General features: G+C 34.5%; 1 protein-coding gene across 3 annotated transcripts in view; it reads left to right on the top strand.

Annotated features, from left to right (window-relative positions):
* LOC137643975 (la-related protein 1B-like) overlaps positions 1-22500 on the top strand; it is a 798692-nt gene that overhangs the window by 393482 nt on the left and 382710 nt on the right. For all 3 annotated transcript variants that reach the window (XM_068376809.1, XM_068376808.1, XM_068376807.1), the window contains one exon: positions 13927-13994. In XM_068376809.1, the coding sequence (XP_068232910.1) occupies positions 13927-13994 (68 nt within the window). The remainder of the gene's footprint in view (positions 1-13926; positions 13995-22500) is intronic.

The following is a 22500-nucleotide window of genomic DNA, read 5'->3' as shown; positions in this document are numbered from 1 at the left end:
GAGTGGTGAGAAAGGCGAATGATCTAGTGCTTGGAAGGATTGAAACTGGTAGACGAGAATGATCTTGAATAGGAGGTAAATCAGTTGTTGTTTGCAGATGATACTGTACTGGTTGCATACTTGGAAGAGAAGCTTGGCAGATTAGTGACAGAATTTGGAAGGGTATGTGAGAGAAGGAAGTTTAGAGTTAATGTGGGGAAGAGTAAGGTATGAGACGTACAAGAAGGGAAGGTAGGTGCAAGGTTGAATCTCATGTTGAATGGAGAATTGCTGAGGAGGGTGAAGCAGTTTAAGTGTTTGGGGTATGTCGTAAGGCAGATATGCGAGAAATATTTAGCAAAAGGTAAGGAGGTGTATGTTGCGTTTATGGATCTGGAGAAAGCGTAAGATAGAGTTGATAGGGAAGCAATGTGGAATGTGATGAGGTTATATGGAATAGGTGGAAGGTTGTTGCAAGCAGTTGAAAAGTTTCTACAATGATAGTAAAGAGTGTGTTAGGATAGGAAATGAAGTGAGCGATTGGTTTACAGTGAGAGTGGGGCTGAGACAGGGATGTGTAATGTCGCCATGGTTGTTAACTTTTATGTTGGAGTGGTGAGAAAGGCGAATGATCTAGTGCTTGGAAGGATTGAAACTGGTAGACGAGAATGATCTTGAATAGGAGGTAAATCAGTTGTTGTTTGCAGATGATACTGTACTGGTTGCATACTTGGATGAGAAGCTTGGCAGATTAGTGACAGAATTGAAAGGGTATGTGAGAGAAGGAAGTTTAGAGTTAATGTTGAGAAGAGTAAGGTTATGAGATGTACAAGACGGGAAGGTGGTGTGAGGTTGAATGTCATGTTGAATTGAGAATTACTTGAGGAGGTGAAGCAGTTTAAGTGCTTGGGGTCTGTTGTTTGCAGCAAATGGTGGAGTGGGAAGCAGATGTACATCGGAGAGTGAATGAAGGATGCAAAGTGGTGGGGGGCAGTGAAGGGATTGGTAAAGATTAGAGGGTTGGGCATGAATGTAAGGAGAGTTCTGTATGAGAAAGTGATTGTACCAAACTGTGATGTATGGATCAAAGTTGTGGGGCATGAATGTGATGGAGAGACCGAAATTGAATGTGTTTGAGATGAAGTGTTGGAGGAGTATGGCTGGTGTATCTCGAGTAGATAGGGGTTAGGTACGAAGTAGTGAGGGGTGAGAATGGGTTAGCAGCTAGAGCGGATATGAATGTATTGAGGTGGTTTGGCTATATTGAGAGAATGGAAAATGGCTGTCTGCTTAAGAAGGTGAGGATGAAGGCAAGTGTTGATGGGAAAAGTACAAGATGAAGGCCAAGGTTTGGGTGGATGGATGGAGTGAAGAAAGCTCTGGGTGATAGGAGGATAGATGTGAGCGAGGCAAGAGAGCATACTAGAATAGGAATGAATGGCGGACGATTCTGACGGAGTTCTGGTAGGCCGTGCTGCTTCCTCCGGTGCCTTGGATGACCGCGAATGGGTAAGCAGCAGTAGGGGATTCAGAAGCTTTTATATGTGGTGGATAACGGGGGAGAGTGGGCTGTGGCACCCTAGAAGTACCAGCCGAACTCGATTGAGTCCCTTGTCAGGCTGGGAGGAATATAGAGAGGAAAGGTCCCATTTTTTTCCTTTGTTTGATGTCGGCTACCCCACAAAATTGGGGTAAGCGCCTTGGTATATGTATGTATGTATAACACATTGGTGCTTATGTAGTATTAATTGTATAGATGTTTTGAATAAGTTAAGGAATGGTATAAACAATAGTTTGTTACTGTGGTCGTCACGTGCATATCCTTGAGAGCGGCAGCTGTAAAAAGTTTCTACAAAGGTAGTAAAGCGTATGTTAGGATAGGAAATAAAGTGAGCGATTTATATATATTAATATATATTATATATATATAAATATATATACTGTATATATCTATATACAGTGGAACCTCTACATACGATTGTCCTAACATACGAATTTTCCAACATACGAAGTAAAATTTGACCAAATTTCTGTCTCAACATACGAAGTGTTGCTCCAACATACGAAGTAAGCAATACGCTTACCCGTGGAATTTTCTCGAAAGCGTCCAGCGTAGTTTGTTGTTGACGCCGCTAAACGGCAGCACATCGGAGGGACGCCAATCGAGTGTCACCTTGATCAGTCCTCTCATCGCGTGCGCATCGTGTGGTTGTCCTCTATTCGCTCAGTTTTAACAGTTTTTTATCTTGCCTTTTCACGTGTTGTTTTCTGTGTTCCGTAATCATGGGGTCCTAAAAGCTTAGTTTCGGTTCAGGAAGTAGTAGCAGTGGTGAGAAAAAGAGTACAGTCATCCCTCGCTACTTCGCGGTTCGACCATCGCGGATTCACCACTTCGCGGATTTTTTTCATAACGCATGTATATACATATATCGCGGATTTTCCCGGAAATTTCGAAAATACCGCGATGTGACCGATGGTGCGAGATTGGAAAAAGTAAGGAAAGTTGAATCATGATTGATTTTCAATATAAATGAAAACTTTGAGGAGCAACAAAGATCTCTTTGTTAGAGAGATAGAGAGGGGTAAGGAATGGGAGGTAGTGAAAAGTAGCCCACAGAGAGAGAGAGAGAGAGAGAGAGAGAGAGAGAGAGAGGAGAGAGGAGAGAGAGAGAGAGAGAGAGTTGTTTTAAATGTAATAAACAAAAATATTTGATAGGTTATAACATTGGTGCTTATGTAATATCAACTGTATACTGTAGACGGTTTAAATAAGTTAAGAAATGGTATAAAAACGATACTTTGTTAGTGTATTCGTACACTCTCAAGAGCGGCAGCTAGACGTCAGCTGATCTAATCACAGCCAAAAGTAAAACAAAAAGAAGTCAACAATACTCGATTTTTATGACACACCCGAAATTTAAAAACAAAAGTACACGCTTTCTTAATGTGCAATTAACTATTTAAAGAGTAGCAATTTTCTAGAATAAAATGATGTTTCCCAAAAAAAAATAGTGGTTTGCTGATGAAATCGGATGCCGTATTTTTAGCTACGATTGAAATGGATGTAAACTCGGCATAATTTTTTAGTTTCGTATTTAATTGACACTAAGAAAACTAATTTTAGTTTCTTCATCTATATGTAAGTATTGTATAACGAGAGAGAGAGAGAGAGAGAGAGAGAGAGAGAGAGAGAGAGAGAGAGAGAGAGAGAGAGAGAGAGAGAGAGAGAGAGAGAGAGTGTGTGTGTTGTTTTAAATGTAATAAGAGAGAGAGAGAGAGAGTGTGTGTGTTGTTTTAAATGTAATAAACAAAAAAATTTGATAGGTTATAACACATTGGTGCTTATGTAATATCAACTGTATAGACGGTTTGAATAAGTTAAGAAATGGTATAAACGATACTTTGTTAGTGTATTCGTACGCTCTCAAGAGCGGCAGCTAGACGTCAGCTGATTAAAACAAAAAGAAGTCAACATTACTCGATTTTTAAAACACACCCGAAATTTAAAAACAAAAGTACACGCTTTCTTAATGTGCAATTAACTATTTAAAGAGTAGCAATTTTCTAGAATAAAATTGTTTCCCAAAAAATAGTGGTTTGCTGATGAAATCGGATGCTGTATTTTTAGCTATGATTGAAATGGATGTAAACTCGGCATAATTTTTTCGTTTCGTATTTAATTGACACTATGAAAACTAATTTTAGTTTCTTCATCTATATGTAAGTATTGTATAACACGAAGAGAGAGAGAGAGAATCAGCTGTTGTAATCGAATGCCGTGTTTTTGTTTCGTGAGAATTTCATCGCCACGACTAACAACAACATACTGTACTGAACTTTACAGTACTGTATTATACAGACTACTGTAATATGATAAAGTAAAATATTTGTAATAACCTATTTTATATGAAATGGGGCTATTTTTTTGTTTAAAATTTACATTTACGTACGTAAAACAATCTCTCTCTCTCTCTCTCTCTCTCTCTCTCTCTCTCTCCTCTCTCTCTCTCTCTCTCTCTCTCTCTCGTAAATTGTTTTCCTGCTTTGCTATGTATGTATGATTTTATATAGATACGGTAAATAATATTTGTAATAACATATTTTCTAAAAGCTTTTACTGTAATATCATTATTTATCACTTTCATCATGCACGTTAAATGCCTTCGTTTGTTTACTGAGCGTGGTTGTTTACTGAGCGTACTTTATGACGCCGTCGTTTCAGGCGGCGTCATAAAGAAAAACATTTCATTTGGAAGTCCTAAGAAAAATTAAGTAAAACATTGGTAATAACAAAATCAACATACTGTACTGAATAATCAATATAATCGATGCAAAACTAACCTATACACAGATGTGTAAATGCGTTTGTTTCTTCGTTATGATCAGAGATAAACGTAAACAAAACATTGGTTGCCATTTTTTATCGTGCTTTTTGGCGTGTTTAGGAAACGCATGATATAAAATCGCCTTTAATATTTGTGCCTGTTTTAGTTTAGGGTACTGTAGTACATGCATTAAGTGTTCTGTACATTAAAGGGTAGTTTGTTAACAGTACTACGTACAAGGGAAGGTTTTAAAAGTCTGAATATACATGTTAAATAAATACGTAAATATGGTGTCACTACTTCCCGGATTTTCACCTATCGCGGTCGGGTCTAGAACCTATCTACCGCGATAAACGAGGGCTCACTGTAAGTCTATGCTTTCATTAGAATTAAAGCAGGAAATAATAGAAAAGCATGAGCGAGATGTACGTGTTAGCGATCTGGCTAAACAATATGGCCGGAATACTGTATGTCTACGATCTCGACGATCAGAAAACAGACGTCAGCCACCAAAGCAGTGAAACCTTGGAAGGGGATCACGATTATTTCTAAACGTCGTAGCCCTACTCTGGAAGAGATGGAACCCCTTTTGTTGATCTGGATAAAGGACAAGGAGATTGTTGGCGATACGATCTCGGAAACGATCATTTGTGAGAAGGCCAGCGCTATCTACAGTGACTTGAAGGCGGCGCGCTCTCGGGGTGACGCGGGGCAGAGTTCAGCCGATCCTACAACGGAGGAATTCAAGGCGTCTTGAGGTAGGTTCGAGAAATTTAGGAAACGGACCGGGATTCATTCAATTGTTTGTCATGGAGAAGCTTCGAGTTCGGACACTAAGGCTGGTAAAGACTTTGTTAAAAAGTTCGAAAGCATAGTGGCGGAGGAAGGTTATGTAGAGCAGCAGGTTTTCAACTGATGAAACCGGTCTGTTTTGGAAAAAGATGCCTAGTCGAACGTACATTACCGCTGAAGAGAAGAAAATGCCTGGACATAAGCCAGTGAAGGATCAGTTGACTCTTGCGCTTTGTGCCAACGCCAGCAAGGACTGCAAAATTATGCCTCTGTTAGTTTACCATTCCGAAAACCCTAGGGCATTTAAAGCACATAGAACTAATATAGAGACCTGCTACATGTTCTATGGCGTTCTAATTCTAAGGCTTGGGTTACTAGGCATATCTTTGTGGAATTGGTAAACATAGTTTTCGGCCCTGCTGTCAAGAAGTATTTTCAGGAAAGGAATTTGCCTTTGAAGTGCTTGCGTTGTTTGGACAATGCACCCACACACCCCCTCGGACTCGAAGATGATATCATCGACAAATACAAATTCATCAAGGTGTTGTATCTTCCACCGAATACCACCCCTATCCTCCAGCCCTTGGACCAGCATATCATCTCTAATTTTAAGAAGCTGTACACCAAGCACTTATTTAAGCAGTGCTTTAATGTCACGCAAAGTACCAACTTAACTTTGCGTGAATTTTGGAGGAGCCACTTCAATATCGTGCACTGCTTAAAGATCATTGATCAGGCTTGGGAGGGAGTAAATCGTTGGACCCTGAATTTCTCCTGGAAGAAGCTTTGGCCCGATGCTGTTGCTCCCCGAGATTTCGAAGGTTTTGGCCCCGAGAATGAACCTGTGCTTGCCGCTGAGGAAGACGTCTAAGAGATTGTATCCCTTGTCAAGTCTATGGGTCTGGAGGTGGATGAAGATGACATCACCGAACTCGTCGATGAGCATAACGAAGAGCTCACCACCGAGGAACTCGAGGAGCTGCAAGCCATGCAGCATGATGAGTTCCAAGCACAGTTGAGTGAGTTGGAGGAGATCGAGGAGGTAGGCGAAATCTTAGGTACGGAGGAAATGAAACAGATGTTGGCATATCATCAACACGTTGTTGATTTCATCGACAAGCATCACCCACAGAAACTTCAGGATTGCCGTGTTGTTGCGCAGTTCGATGATGTTTGCTTAACGCATTTTAGAAAAATCCTCAAAAGCCGTACAAAGCAATTTTCACTCGATAGTTTCTTTAAGAAATCTTTAAAACGGTCTAGTGATCATGATGAAAAGAAAGAAAGTGAAGCAAAGAAAAGGCAGACTAAATCGAGTGAAAGTGATGAAAATTGAAAATAAGAAAAGAAAAAATGTAAAAAAAAATATAAAATTATATATAAAAAAAAAAAAATAAGCTAAGTTAGGTTAAAGTTCACGTAGTAGTGTAAGTTATCGTACACGTTATCGTACAAAGTCACTGTCCCTACCTCTTCGCTGATCTTCCGTCTCCTCCTGCGTAGAAGTCCCTATTCCTGCACTGGCCTGTTGCTAAGGTAAAGTGTTACATTACAACCCGTTTTTTATTTATTTCATTATTATTATTCTTTTTTTTGGTTTGTAATATGTATTTATTATATAGTTATTGTATTAATGTATTGTGTAATTATGTGTAGCCATTTATTAAGGATTTATTATGGGTTTTTAGGCTGAGGAACGAATTAAATCAATAACCATGTATTCTTATGGGAATATTTGCTCCAACATACGATCGTTTTAACATACGAAGTAGTTTCTGGAACGAATTAAGATCGTATGTAGAGGTATCACTGTATATATATCTGTATATATATTTCTATATCTATATATATCTATATATTTATATATATATCTATTTATGTATATATATATATATAATATATATATATATATATATATATATATATATATATATATATAATATATATATATATATATATATATATATATAAATATATATATATATATATATATATATATATATATATATATATATATATATATATATATATATATATATATATATATATATATATATATATATATATATATATATATATATATATATATATAATATATATATATATATATATATATAGATATATATATATATATATATATCTATCTATCTATCTCTCTTTCTCTTTCTCTTTCTCTTTCTCTCTCTCTCTTTCTCTCTCTCTCTCTCTCTCTCTCTCTCTCTCTCTCTCTCTCTCTCTCTCTCTCTCTATATATATATATATATATTTATATATATATATACTGTATATATATAAATAAAAATATATATATAAATATATATATATATATATATATATATATATATATATTATATATATATATATTTGTAAATATATAATTACATATTTATATTATTTATATATGTATATATATATATATATATATATATATATATATATATATATATATATATATTTATACAGTATATATATACATACATACATACATACATATATATATACATATAAATATATATATATATATATATATATATATATATATATATATATATATATATTTATATATATATATATATATATATATATATATATATATATATATATATATATATATAATATATATATATATATATATATATATATATATATATATATATATATATATATATATATATATATATATATATATATATATATACACACAGAAGACTTAGGAATTCAGTAGACATCTATAAATGCAATAAAAACCTGAATAACCAGCAAGTAAAATAGTGTAGTAGATGAACCTTAGAACAATGTAAAGCACAAAGAACAGTAAGGCTTACCCAAAATATATACAGTAGTTATAGCCATTATAGTTAAACCAATCTGTTTTTGGCCATTGAGAGGATTCTCTCTCTCTCTCTCTTTCTCTCTCTCTCTCTCTCTCTCTCTCTCTCTCTCTCTCTCTCTCTCTCTCTCTCTCTCTCTCTCTCTCTCTGTGTGACCACGGTTGATTTTACTATAACTATATACTGTACTGGGTATGCCTTACTGTTCTTTGGGCTATACATTGTTCTAAGGTTCATCTACTGCACTTGTTTTACTTGTTGGTTATTCAGATTTTTATTGCATTTATAGATGTCTACTGAATTCCTAAGTTTTCTGGGCTATCATGATCTCCATTATCTTTGGTGTCTCGTGCCTAGAGAAGCATTACAATTTAGGGAATTGTATGAGGAATGTAAAGACCTTACTGTCTTCCATATGAAAATATAAGTTTTCTGTATATGGCCACAATATTCACCCTTTTACCCACAGGCTCTTTGGAAATTTCCAACCCTTAAGCCCCAAGGGGTTATTTTTTCCCAGCACATTTAGCAGTATATTATTTTTAAATTGCTCTAACAGCCTTAATTTTTGTCATAGAGAGGTCAGGTTGGTCTCATTCTCTTGGAAAATGCCTGAATTTTTTCAAAAAATTATCAAAAATATGAAAAAAAAAAATTTATAGCATTTTTTTTGCAAGGACGTACCGGTACGTCCATGGGGGTAAAGGGATGAGTTTTGTGAAACGTACCAGTACGTCCTTTGGGGGTAAAAGGGTTAATAGTTCAAAGCAACATACATAACTAAGTTTTGGGTGTAAGTAGAATCCAGAAGACTAAGGTAGTTGATTATAGCGGCAACATCAATGATAAGTCCGCTCCTACCATTAACAAGTCTATTGTTGCTAACGATGAACTTCTAACACTTAAAAAATAGTTTTTATGCAAATTCTAAGAAGGCCAGGGAGGTTTTGTTTAAAGGCTAAAATAATATATATATATATATATATATATATATATATATATATATATATATATATATATATATATATATAATATATATATATATATATATATATATATATATATATATATATATATATATATATATATCTATATCTATATATAAATATACATAATATATATTATGTATATTTATATATAGATATAGATATATATATATATATATATATATATATATATATATATATATATATATATATATATATATATATATATATATATATATATATATAGATAGATAGATATACTGTATACACACAAATGGGAAAAAGTGTAAATGAAACCGATCAGCTGACATCATCATGGCGCTCAGAAATTTTTTAACTTGCAGTAATATATATTCTCTGAATATCACCGGAATTGAAGAATTCTACAGCTATCACAGAATGAACAGTACAAATTTTAGCAAGAGCATGTCCTATATGCAGTATTGCATCCTAATTCATGCTTGGGGTTTGTTATTGCTGCTTCCCGTTCAAACTCACTCTCTCTCTCTCTCTCTCTCTCTCTCTCTCTCTCTCTCTCTCTCTCTCTCTCTCTCTCTCTCTCTCTCTCTCTCTCTCTCTCTCTCATATCTATATATATAGATCTATCTTTGATTCTTCAGAAAATGTCAGATAAATAGTACACACAAAATAAACTTTTACTTTGCTTAAATATGTTCGATCATAGGTGTATATTAAAATACATTATTCAATTTTGTTAGCTGATCTGTAGCTCTAGCTGACAGCATAATGTACATGTACTGAAAGATGTATAAAATAATCCTGGTTTTTTTATGTTATCTGAACTTCGTTTAATAATTTTTGTGCTTTTCTAATATGAATTCAAGATGTATTTTAACAGCAGTAATTATGGATTTTTTCTAGTTTGCTTTTGTTGTCAGCTGTTTTCAAGGTCACGATGGTATCACGATTTTGCTTGCATAGATATATTCAAGAGAATATTGTTGATATGATTTTGCTCCATATCACATAATCTTAGAAGAAATGAACTCTCGACCAGTTTCTTATTAAAATGTTCATTGAAGAACAACAGAAGAATCGGCTGTTGGCGCTGACGATCCACAGCCATCAACATTATATATGTGATATAAAAAAAGATGTTGAATGTGTATATTGGTAAATGTATCAGATTATTTTTTGCTATTGCAATATTAGTTTTATAGGTTAATTCTATTTAACCCAACAAAATCATTCTCATATATACTATCTTAGAGCAAACCTCATTCACAAATAATGAGCTCACTATGTACATTAAACATGCTAAAATGTAAACATTTACATGCACAAGTATCGATGTACTGTCAAACCTCGATATGAAATAATCGGCTTACGATATTTTCACACTACGGAATGAGATGCGAAGAATTTTACGACTTACATTAGGAAATAGGTTTCGGACAACAAAATGAGGTACGGTGCGAGAGCCCAACCGTGTCCGAGATGGATTTTATAATTCTTGCGCCACCAACCCGTAAACTCACTACCATCATCCCGCGTTCCCATTGGTTATCTCCCTACTCGGATGCTAGTTACCACCATAAGATCTTGCTCTCTTATTGGTCACCATCTACTGTATTCTATCCCATCGTGCATCTACGCATTGGTGTTCCTATGTTTTTTCGTTTTGGCAGCGGTATCGTATGCATTCACTTAGTGTTTGTGATTCGCTTTCGTAACAATTGTACAGTACTGTATCGTGTGTGATATTACGTCATCATTAGCCATGGGTCCCAAGAAAGTCACTGATGTCAAGGGAAAAGGATGATGCTTTCCATGGAGAGAAAGATGGAAATAATCAAGAAATACAAGGCAGGCGTGCGGTTAAGTGTGCTCGAAAAGGAATAAGGCTAAAATCTGTCTACGATAGGAACAATCCTGAAGCAGAAGGAAGCTCTCAAAGCAGCAACACCTTCTAAGGGCCTGACTGTTTTCTCCAGCAAGAGGAGCCATGTCCACGATGAGATGGAGAGATTGCTGCTTGTCTGGATAAAAGACAAAGAAATGACTGGAGACACTATCACCGAAGCGATAATCTGCCAGAAAGCCAGCACCATCTTCGGTGATCTCATGCATGCTCAGGCTGAAGCCGATGCAGGAAAAGGAACATCGAAGCAGGAACCCCCAGAGTTCAAGGCTTCTCGTAGGTGGTTAGAAAAATTTAAGAGACGCTCAGGCATTCATTCGATTGTGCGTCATGGGTAGGCTGCAAGCTCGGACACGAAAGCAGTCGAAGCCTTTGTTAAGATGTTCGACGAGTTAACTGTCCAGGAAGGCTACAGTCCCCAGCAAGTCTTCAGTTGAGACGAGACTGGGCTTTTTTGGAAAAAAAATGTCTCATCGAACGTACATCATGGCAGAAGAAGAGGCTCCCTGGGCTTAAACCTATGAAGGACAGGCTTACCCTTGCACTCCGTGCAAATGCCAGTGGGTTTTGCAAGGTGAAACCCCTGCTGGTGTCCAGGAAGGCTACAGTCCCCAGCAAGTCTTCAGTTGAGACGAGACTGGGCTTTTTTTTTTGGAATAAAAGGCCTCGTCGAACATACATCATGGCAGAAGAGGCTACCAGGGCATACGCCTATGAAGGACAGGCTTACCCTTGCACTCTGTGCAAATGCCAGTGGGTTTTGCAAGGTGAAACCCTTGCTGGTGTATCACTCTGATACTCCTCAAGCCTTCAAGACCAACAAAGTCACTAAGGAACATCTAAATGTGTTGTGTAGGGCTAATGGAAAAGCCTGGGTAACAAGACAATTGTTCGAGTGGATAAATATATTTTTTGGCCTGATTGTGAAAACGTATTTGGAAGAGAAGCGCCTTCCTATGAAATGCCTGCTGGTGCTGGACAATGCCCTTGGTCACCCTCCTGCCTGTAATGAAGATAATGTAGCAGAATATTCCTTCATCAAGGTTCTCTATCTTCCACCAAAAACCACCCCTCTCCAGCCCATGGACCAGCAAGTGATTTCAAACTAGAAGCTTTATACAAAATATCTCTTCGAGATGTTTTGAAATCATTGAGAGCACAAACTCACCCTTTGTCAATTTTGGAAGGAGCATTTTGATATTGTCATATGCCTCAAAATCATCGATCCAGCTTGGCAGGAGGTTTCGAGACGCACCTTGAACTCTGTTTGGAAGAAGCTGTGGCCTGATGCCCTTTCCACACGAGATTTCGAGGGCTTCCAAGCAGACCAAATTGAAGACCGTTCTGAAAATGTTGATAATCCTGAACCTGTTGCTCAATCTGAAGTTGCCGAGATTCTTACACTAGGGAAGTCCATGGGTCTGGCAGGTGATGAGGCCGATATTGATGAGCTTATCGAGAGCAGCATCAAGAGGAACTTACAACGGATGACCTGAAGGAGTAAGAGGCCATGCGAGTGAATGTTGTTCAGGAAGAGTACAGCAGGGTGGGAGGAGGATGACCCACTGACAATGGCAGAAATTGAGGAGTGTCTAGATGGCTACTTTAAAATGGTGGCTCTCATAGAAAAGACACCCAGAAAAAATCCTCACAGGTCGTTCTCTTGAGTACTGTAATGAAGTTTGCCCGAGTCATTTCCAGAAAATTTTAAGAAGCAGGCAGAAACAAGCTTCTTTGGACGATTACTTTAGAAAGAGGCTTTTGGTAGAAGCATACCAAGCGCCAGCTAAGAAACGAAAGAAAAGTGGCAGTGATGAAGAAAAAACGTAGTGTAATTAAATTTAGAAAATACAAAACGTAAAGTAAAAAAAAAAAAAAAAGAGAAAGGAAAATAGAGAAAGAAATTTTATTTCAAGTTTATCATAAAGTCAGTGTTAATTTTTCCTGTCATTTATTGTTTCCTAAATTTAAGTGTTAATGTTTTCTGTCATTCATACATCTGCCACTTGTAAACTTTTTTTCCGCCGTTTTCATCTCCCTCTACCGCCCCATACTTCACTCTCAGACATCGCCTCATTCCAAAGGTAAGTTTCCACATTATTGTTACTGTATTTTTACTGTTTGCTCTAATTAAACACTTCTTTTACAGATTATCAATGGTTAATTTGTTATTAAATGGTCATAATACAGTACTTTTCATACATTTAGTACTGTTTAGTGGTGCTTATCCTTTTTATAATAATTTAATGTGGTGTCTTTGTAGGGTCTGGAACAAATTATTCTAATTACTTGTAAAAGGGGACTCGCAACACAGAAAAATCACTTTATAAAAGCCCTTACGGAACTAATTAATTTTGTGTTGTTAGGCATTACTTTACATTTATTTGTAAAATTATATTACATTTTTTGCTACTAGATTAAAAAAAAAGATTTCTATGGAAGCTCAAATAGTTTCTTGTGAACCATATATGATTCAAAATTCATTTATAATTAAAATACAGAACTGGGAATGGTTATTGTGGTTTAGCCTAGTGACTAGTAAATTTGACTTAAGTTGGTTTGTAACTTAAGTCTCCTCTCCTGGAACCAACTACTGATGAAAGATGAGATATACCTGTATTGAAATAATAAATTTTAATATTAAATTTTTCAGTTTTCATGTGCACAGAAGAAATTAGATCAATTTATTTTGGCACATGAAACATAAATAACTACCAGTCGTCAAGAAACATTATTGATGATAAAAGGTCACTTGTAGAAATAGTGATAATGGGTATCTACAAAATGCACTATATAATTTGAAGAAACGATCGATCGATTATACTGTCGTTAAACAGACTTGGTTATCTTTTCAACATATGGTATTTAATAACTAGAGAGTTAGAGTTATAGCTGTTCTGGGGTGTAATGCTACTAAATATTTTGCTGTTTATGGGGATTGCATCTTTGATTGTTAGTTTGTCTCATAATTGTTAGGACCTGTGGGGATATATTTATCAATTAGTCTTTATTAGTTTTTTATTACCTTTGATTATGATATTCTTTCTGGACTTGGATTTTCAAGTCTTGGTCTCTTTATTGATATGTTGTTTATGATAGGTTTTGCAGTATTTTTTTCTTATTTTTACCAGAATTGATAGATGGAACTAATAGAATGATTTGCATGATGCAGAAGACAAAAGAAGACGAATGGAAAGAGGTAAGCATATAATTGATTTTTGTATATATTGATAATTTTGTATGAAATTAATAGTTGTTTTTGCTGATATTCATATTTTAGATAAACATCTAATTAAAAAGCGATACTAGTAAATTTCCAATGCGTAGACTTGGCTGTTTTATAGAAATTATTATAGTAGTTTGTCTACAAGAATATTCTATAAATGCTATACCTCAAAAGAAAAAATGTATAATCTCTTGCCATATCAATCCATTGTGCATTAGAGTTTGAATCAATCCCTTATAAGAAAAGTTCCTAAAAATTGGCCACCTCGTACTCATACACAAAGCTAATGCACCATTCGCTATTTGCAGAAAATTCTTCTTTTTTTATACCTCCTACAGAAAATCTTCTTGTTAAATACTCTTACAGCTTTGTGTTTCTTCCTCTGCTCCTCCCTTTTAGCATTTTCAAACTATACATGCTTTTGCCACAACAAATGATTGTCAGTTCATTTCACATGATGAAATTGACTGAAAATATCATACCTCGTTTAACGCTGATCTTTTTTACTCATATCATATTTTTTCAGCTTTTCGGATCTTACTTCACAAAAATTGTTTAATCAATTGATCGCAGCTTAGACCAGTTTTTTTACCATCGGTCACACATAACATTTACAAAGCACCTTAAGGGGCCTGGCCGGCTAATGCTGTTTAAGATGAGGAATTTGACATTTATAGCACTTGAAAAGGTGACCTAGGACATCTCCAAACGGCATAGGATTTTTGTCTCTGACGTTTGGTTTTGCGACGCCAGGGCGATTTATCCTGAAAATGAGTGTTTTTCAGATTCTATCTCCTCCCTTGATAATTAATAATAAGAGCTGGGATTACTATCCTATATAGACCTGATGTAGCCCTCCAATCAAATTAAGAGTTTTTTCTAAAAGTTATTGTTTTTGCTAGGTATGAATTTTTTTCATTATGATAAACAAACCCTAAAAATCAAGGGAAAAAGTTAAGAAAAAAAAATTGAAAAAAAAAAATGGAAAAAAAGGCAATATTTGATTGTTTTATGTATCTAAAGTTATATACCAAATTTCAATGCTTTATCTTTAAAACCAAGGGAGAAAATAGAATTTGAATGTTAATAATTATAGTTTTGAGATATGGGCGTCCAAAGTTTTTTTTTGAAATTGTTTTTCCCTCTGTGGCATGATGAAATTCTTGCCGAAACTGAGAAAAAGATGTAAAAACGAGTGAATGTCAGAGGTCATACTCTAACGCATACTCTCTGAGATTTGTGCTATGACTGAAGGCTGAAGGGTGTAATTACTGTGAAATTCATCATCTTCTGATTCATGGAATCTGTACAGGTGCCATTGTTCACAATTTGTTTTATATTAAAATGTCATAATTATTAAGATTTGTGATAACAGAAGAAATACTGCATTTTCTTGTAGGGAACAATGATTTTGGCTTATTAAATTACTTTTACTAATTACCCTGTAACAATGAAAGTAAGAGGAATTTAAAAAAAAATATTTTGTATATGCATTCTTCATTGCCATAGCTCAATAATCCTTTCATATATTTCTGCCAAGCTTACCGTAGATATTTTAAAGTATATTTCCAAACAGTTGCTCACTTACATTACGTTCTTTGCTTCTGTCTTGTGACTTGCTCTCCTCTTATTCATTAGATTTACTCACAATTTCTTTGTGAATCTATCTTAATTGCTCCTCTATCCATACTAATTTTCTTTGTGATTTTCCCTCATTCCTAAAAAACTCACCTTTATTCTTTTTTACAGTAGGATGTAGTGCAGTAATTGCACTGCAGGTACAATATTATGAAAGGTTTGTGACAGTGTCCCTTCTTTTAGCCTCATGCTTTAGCTGCATTTCTGTTCATATTATCTGTCCAACCTCTTTCAACCCTTAACTACATATTGCACTTGCTTTTTTAGCCAGCTGCAACCCAAAACTCAGTTGCTTCCATCAATCAATACTTTCAACTTTCCTGAAATTATTTTGAAACTTTTGCCCAATTTTGTAATTATTTTTTTACTCTATGCAAACACTTTTTACAATGTCGCCATTTACAAATGTTCAAAATAATGATAAGAAATCAGTACAGGTATCTTTAGTATAAAGAAAATATGAATAAGTTTTGTGAACCTCTCCTGATGTTCATATTGGTTCATCTCCAGAAGCTTGATTTAATCAACATTTACCATAGAATTTTGAAAATTTTCCATTTTCTGTCAGTAAAACATACCTTTAGTAAAGGAATGGTACAATACCGGTTAGTGGTTAGAAGCCCACGACTATCCTGCACTCTTCTTCTTACTTTCAGTTTCTCTATCAACGTGGTTTAGTTCAGACTTTCTCAAAATTGTTTACCTAATAATGTACGTTATGGTGTCCTCCCTTGGACTTGTTAACTCCATAAAATGTATGGTATGGTGCAAATGAGAGTAGGAAGGTCCCACTTTGCTCAAATGTTCCTTAGACCTATAGAAGTGATCTAAGGGTGGGAGACACATTCCACCCGGGAGGGGGGGGGTGGGGGGGGTCGAAGATGGCCCCCAGCCTACAGTGACAAAATGGTATAAATTTTGAAGTAGTTCAGATAGAAATATAAAAAAGTAGTGTAATAGTGGGTTTTAGAGGGTGTTCTCTAAGAATTGAAGGTCATTTATCACTAGAGGTCAAGGTTACATTCAAATAACATGGTCAAGGTCAATTTTCAATGATTTTATTAACATAAATATGAAAAATCTTGTCCTAGTGTGTACACTATAAATTCCATCTTTATTAAATCATATTGAAATGAATTAATTTTTTTTGTGTACATAAAACTTCATTATCAAGAAATAAAATATATTTTGTACCTTTATTCATATTCGAATGTTTTTATTTAATTTAATTACCGGTATTCTATGTGCTTATAAATTCAAGCATTTGTGTAAATTAGTTGAGTAGTAATCATCTTAACAAAACCAACTTTGGATTATAGACAGTTATAGTTATTAATTACTGCATACATAACTAAAGATAGCCACCAGCAGAACAATTATCAAAATATCATTGTGATATTTAAATATGCAACTATTGAACAATGATGAAAGGATTATTAACATATTACCCAAGGAATTGTCAATCTCCTTGGTTCTCACTGTAGCAGTGGCCTTTGCAGTCATAAAGAACAGTCCAAGATAGTCCTTGTTATGCCCCCATGAAATCTATTCTCTAAGATTCTGATGAGCATGTTCAAGCCAGTTGTACTCACCAAGTAAAAGCTCCTCAAGAGGTGGTGAACTTGGAACAAGTGAGCTTTTTGCAGATGGAACATAAAATTATTTTTTTTTTAGTGAATTAAATCTCGGGCAGGCGTGTTTAAAATGGTGGCAGAGGAGATGCAGTTTTTTTCCAACTGCTGATTTGCTGAGAATATCTTTACATATAGAGGGCATTAAGTCACTGACATTGTTGTGTGATGGAGTACTTTAGAATATTGACCTGGCTGTCATAGATGTTAAGTTGTGGTCAAAATTTTCGAGAGCTACCGAAGTGAATGCTCCATTATGCATGGTGTGGAGCAACTTCACCAGTTTTTCCTCCCAAAATTCAATTACAGAATTAGAGAAGTCACTGAATATTGATCTCAGTCGATCAATGGAGGTGGACAATCCTTCTCTATGAAGTGTGTCTACAAGTACTTGTCGTGTGCTTAAGTACACCTTTGCAGCATTGTAGATAGATGGCAAGAGGTGTTTTCCTTTCTTTTGGCAGACGAGGATTAGATTCTGGTTTTGATAAGCGTTGGTTGACTAGATTAAAAGAGAGTAATTGTGCTAATGTAAGTGGTATTGTACGTGATTGGAATTTTGCATTCGCTTCCTTGTTCATACCTTCATATATTCCTGGGCCATCAAGAAACATCTGCATGAAATCCAACAACAGTATTGGATCAACAGACTAAACCTGAGATGAGGGAGTGAATTTACTGTGAAGGTTTACCTCTTTTTAAGGCTTGCCTGTCTTAGTATATTTGCTGCTTTAAATAAAATTAGCATATCTTGATATCTGTCGGTTTTGTACTTCGATATGGCTGCTGAGAGGTCTTCATCATACACAAGATCATATCGACCTGACTGATTTTTCACCTCTGTCAAATCTGGTATAGTTGCAAGTACTTAACGTAGTGTGTGCGATGAATGTTTACCTCAGTTAAACCAAGAGATGTCGACCTTGAAAGGTATAGCTGATAGATTTCACCCATGGATATTACCTGCTTGTAACCTCTTAAGACTTTCTAGGTATTCAATCAATTCAGAGAAGGCATGTGCTTTTGCAAGAGTTGTGGTGTAATCTGCATCAATTTTCTTTGTTAGAATAACTCTTGCTTCTCTGTACAGCTTGGAAAGACATTTAAGATGATACTCCGTGTCTTGTGCCACCCCATCACCAGCTTAAAGCTATCCCATGAGCTTTTCATTACCTATGTTAAATGTTCATTTTCTAACCTTATGAGAAATGCCAAATGTTGATGCACGGTACATTTTTTTTCCATACAACACCACATAGAAAACACACATTTATTACCATCAATTTCAAAGAAATCAGGTTATTGCAATTTTTTGTTGTCGAATGTTCCTCTCCATTATAATCACGCTTTGAATATTGGGCTCTATCAACCTTTTGATTGTAATACTGCTTTTACAATATTCATGCCAATACACAGGGTTTTTAGAAAAACTACATCATTTGTCTTTAAGCGAAATGTTGTTAAAACTATGTCAATAGGCAAAACATTAAGCTCATGTAATTTAAATGCATTTTCAATCACAGGGCTATAAGCTGCTTCTAATATTTCCCTTCTGTCTCACTTTGAGAGGCTTTAAATTTACTAGCATTTGCTGGGCATCTTAATTTTTCATTATCCTTATCTACTTGGCAAAGGATATATTTTTTTCATATTGGAGTTAATAGATAGGCCATCATACATTTTTAGGAGGAATGTTTAATCTGTAAGACAAATCATCACTTTGTAAAAGATATATAGCATAGGTCCACGACAATGTCTAAAATGATTGAATGATATTTATTGGTAAGTATAGCGCTATTGAGCGAAGGAGGAGGGTAATTTGATACCTTAACTTGGTGCCATAAAATGTAGTTATAGCTATTGAAATTAGGGTACAAGGTGAAATTTAGCAATAATATGTATTTTACATAAATCTTTGCCTTTTCCAATTGAACCAAATTAAGATGTTTCAATAAGAGCATAAATAACTTAAAAATCTAAAATAATTTTTTTGAGTGCCAGGCATCAGAAACAACAAAGGCATTATAAATTATAATTAAATTTTGCAATTGTCTATTTTCCTGAAAATTGTCCTTGACCTTGTTATTTGAATGTGACCCTGACCTTGAAAATAGTAAATGACCTTCAATTCTTAGAAAACACGCTCTATAACCCACCATTACACTATTTTTCATCTTTCTTTCGTAATAAGTTCAAAATTTTTACCATTTTTTTCCTGTAGGCTAAGTTGGATGGTGGCCATCTTGGATTCCTCCCACCTGACCCCAATGGGGGTTGGAATGTATCTCCCACACATAAACCTCTTCTATGGGCCTAAGGAATATTTATGCAAAGTGGGACCCTCCTATCATCATTTGCACTACTTTACCTTGAGTTAATAGGTCCACTACTGCGTGGAGTGTTGAAGGGAATGTTTTTGTAGGGTCAGATCAGCATTATCTTTGTGTATTGTGTTAATAGCAATACTGTGATTGAAATAACCATCGTGAAGTGTGCGCTTGCTGTGAGTGACCTCACAATTGTTTACCTATTGCTGCACATTTAAGAGAGCATTAGAAGGAAAAAAATTGAAGAATCAGTTTTTCCCTGATATTTCAATATATGGAGTCACCTATTGTCTATATTCTCAGAAAATTTAAAAAGAAATCACAATAGTTTTGGAGATATAAGACAAAAATGTAACTATACTATCATGTAGAAAATTGCATTTTTTGTATAATGTTATGGTTACTTCAGTTTATCGGTAGTATTTTCAATTTAGCTATTAAAGAAGAATATCTAATAGCAGTATATTGCAACACTTTCGGTAATAGCGTAGAGGTGCATGAGTGAAGGAATAATATAAGTGACTGCCAGTAGGAGCTCAGAACTTGACGATGTAAAACTTATAATTCCAATCTCTGTCGTGTTTTGACTTGCTTTCCGTTTCGTAGTTATTTCTTTTATTTCTTTTGGGTTGAATACATCTTTGTTTAGAAGAAACAATGCCAAGATCAAGAAAATGTATGTAACATCTGCTTTCCATGAAAGAATAAAAACGACTATATGAAGATGAAGGTTGAAAGAATTGACAACAAGAACAGAGAGGAAAGATGGGTATCTGGAGACTAAATATATAAAAGGTAATAATCACAGATAACACAAATATGATGTAACGTCATATTTGTCATAAAACCCTTAAAATGCATAACAACAAACAAATAAATGGACAGACAAGAAAAAACTATCATCCTACAATTTTGGAGGCCGAATTCTCGAAACTTTTTTTCGACCTTCAAATAGAAACTCAAACCTAACAAATTCACCTCCATCTCAATGAAACAAGAATCAAATGAAAGCTAAATAAATTTTCTTCCAAAGTAGAGACTTATTTTTCATTTTGTCCCAAAAAACATTTGGCATTAAATTTTCCAAAAATACTATCCTAGATTTTTCAAAAATAAAAAACATTTTTGTCAAAAAAGTTAATGATAATGAAGAAAAAAAATTATCTATTACTTTATTCTAGTATAAAATAAACGTTTACCACGTAAATTTCACCTCTTAGATTGCAATAGTTTTTTTTTTTTTTTTTTTTTTTTGAGTGAAGGGGGTACCCAAAAAATTGGGAAAGGGCAGATAGAATATGAATGGTAACATTGTTGCTATCCATAAACTAACTTATGACCAAAAGTTCAAACTGAATCATGCAAAAAAAAAAAGGGTGAGATGCGGGTAAAAAAAAAAAAAAAAAAAAACTTTCTTCAAACGCTCCCCTTAACCCTTTAACCCCCGGGGTACTTGGAAATTTCCGTGCCTTAAGCCCCAGGCGTTTTCAGTTTTGAAGGGCTTTTCGACTTATTTTTTCAAATCGCGCCCACAGCCTCAATTTTCATCTTAGAGAGGTCAGATTGATCTCATTTTTTTGGAAAAAGATTGAAGTTTTCTATATAGTTATCAAAAGTATAATGAAGATAATATAAATAGCGGCTATTGTTAGATGAAGTTAGGCGATGACGAAATTTTTTATCTTCTTTCGTATACATTCCGATAAAGCACAGAGGGGTCTCATCACAGAAACCTTAAAACCATACCATCTTATAGAAAATTTATTCAGCTATAAAATGGTATATAATAGTTTGTAGTTAAAAGAAGGAAAACATGAAAAGAAAATAGTATACCAACAACAATTGTAAACCTAAATTTCCTTAGCGCAAAAGTTTCTTTCTATCGATCATACGTAACCTTTATTTAGAGTAATTTTTTTTGTTTTGTTTTTTATTTTGAAGTAAATTCATTGAACTTTCTAATGACATATGCGAAAATAAGGATAAAGCCATCTAGATAGTGGCTATCGTTAGGTGAAGTTAGGCGATGACGAAATGTTTTATGTTTTATCGTATACATTCCGATACAGCAAAGTGAATTCTCATCAAGGAGACTTCAAAATTATACCATCTTATAGACAATGTATTCAGCTATAAAATGGTATATAAGAATTTGTAGTTAGAATAGAGGAAACATGGAAAAAAAGTTGTAAACGAGCAAAAACTGAAAACCTAAATCTCGTTACTTGCGGTTAAGAAATTTGGGTTTACAGTTTTTGCACATTTTATTATTTTTGTTCCCTATTCATTTCTTCTAACTACAAACTATTAGATACCATTTTATAGCTGAATAAATTGTCCATAAGATGGTATAATTTTCAAGTATCTGTAATGAGAATTCTCTGTGATTTATTGGAATGTATATGATAAAAGAAAAAAAAAGTTTGTCATCGCCTAACTTCATCTAACGATACCCGCTATTTACATTGCTTTATCCTTGTTTTCACACATGTCATAAGAAAGTTCAATAAATTTTCTTCAAAAACAAAAATAAAATAATAAAATTCCTCTAAGCATAGGTTAGTTATGACCGAAAGAAAGAAACTCACTCTCTCTCTCTCTCTCTCTCTCTCTCTCTCTCTCTCTCTCTCTCTCTCTCTCTCTCTCTCTCTCTCAGCAAAGTCAGTTTGAAATATGCACAGTGGCTGCCTAAAATAAATCGACGTATTTTCAAATGAATATATATATGCAGTATATAAATATATATATATATATATATATATATATAGTTATATATATATATATATATATATATATATATATATAGTTATATATATATATATATATATATATATATATATATATATATATATATATATATAGTTATATATATATATATATGTA

The sequence above is a fragment of the Palaemon carinicauda genome, chromosome 7, assembly GCF_036898095.1.
Source record: "Palaemon carinicauda isolate YSFRI2023 chromosome 7, ASM3689809v2, whole genome shotgun sequence".
NCBI classification, from domain to species: domain Eukaryota; kingdom Metazoa; phylum Arthropoda; class Malacostraca; order Decapoda; family Palaemonidae; genus Palaemon; species Palaemon carinicauda.
Note: the sequence above shows the minus strand (reverse complement) of the source record. Positions and strands in the feature narration are given on the sequence as shown.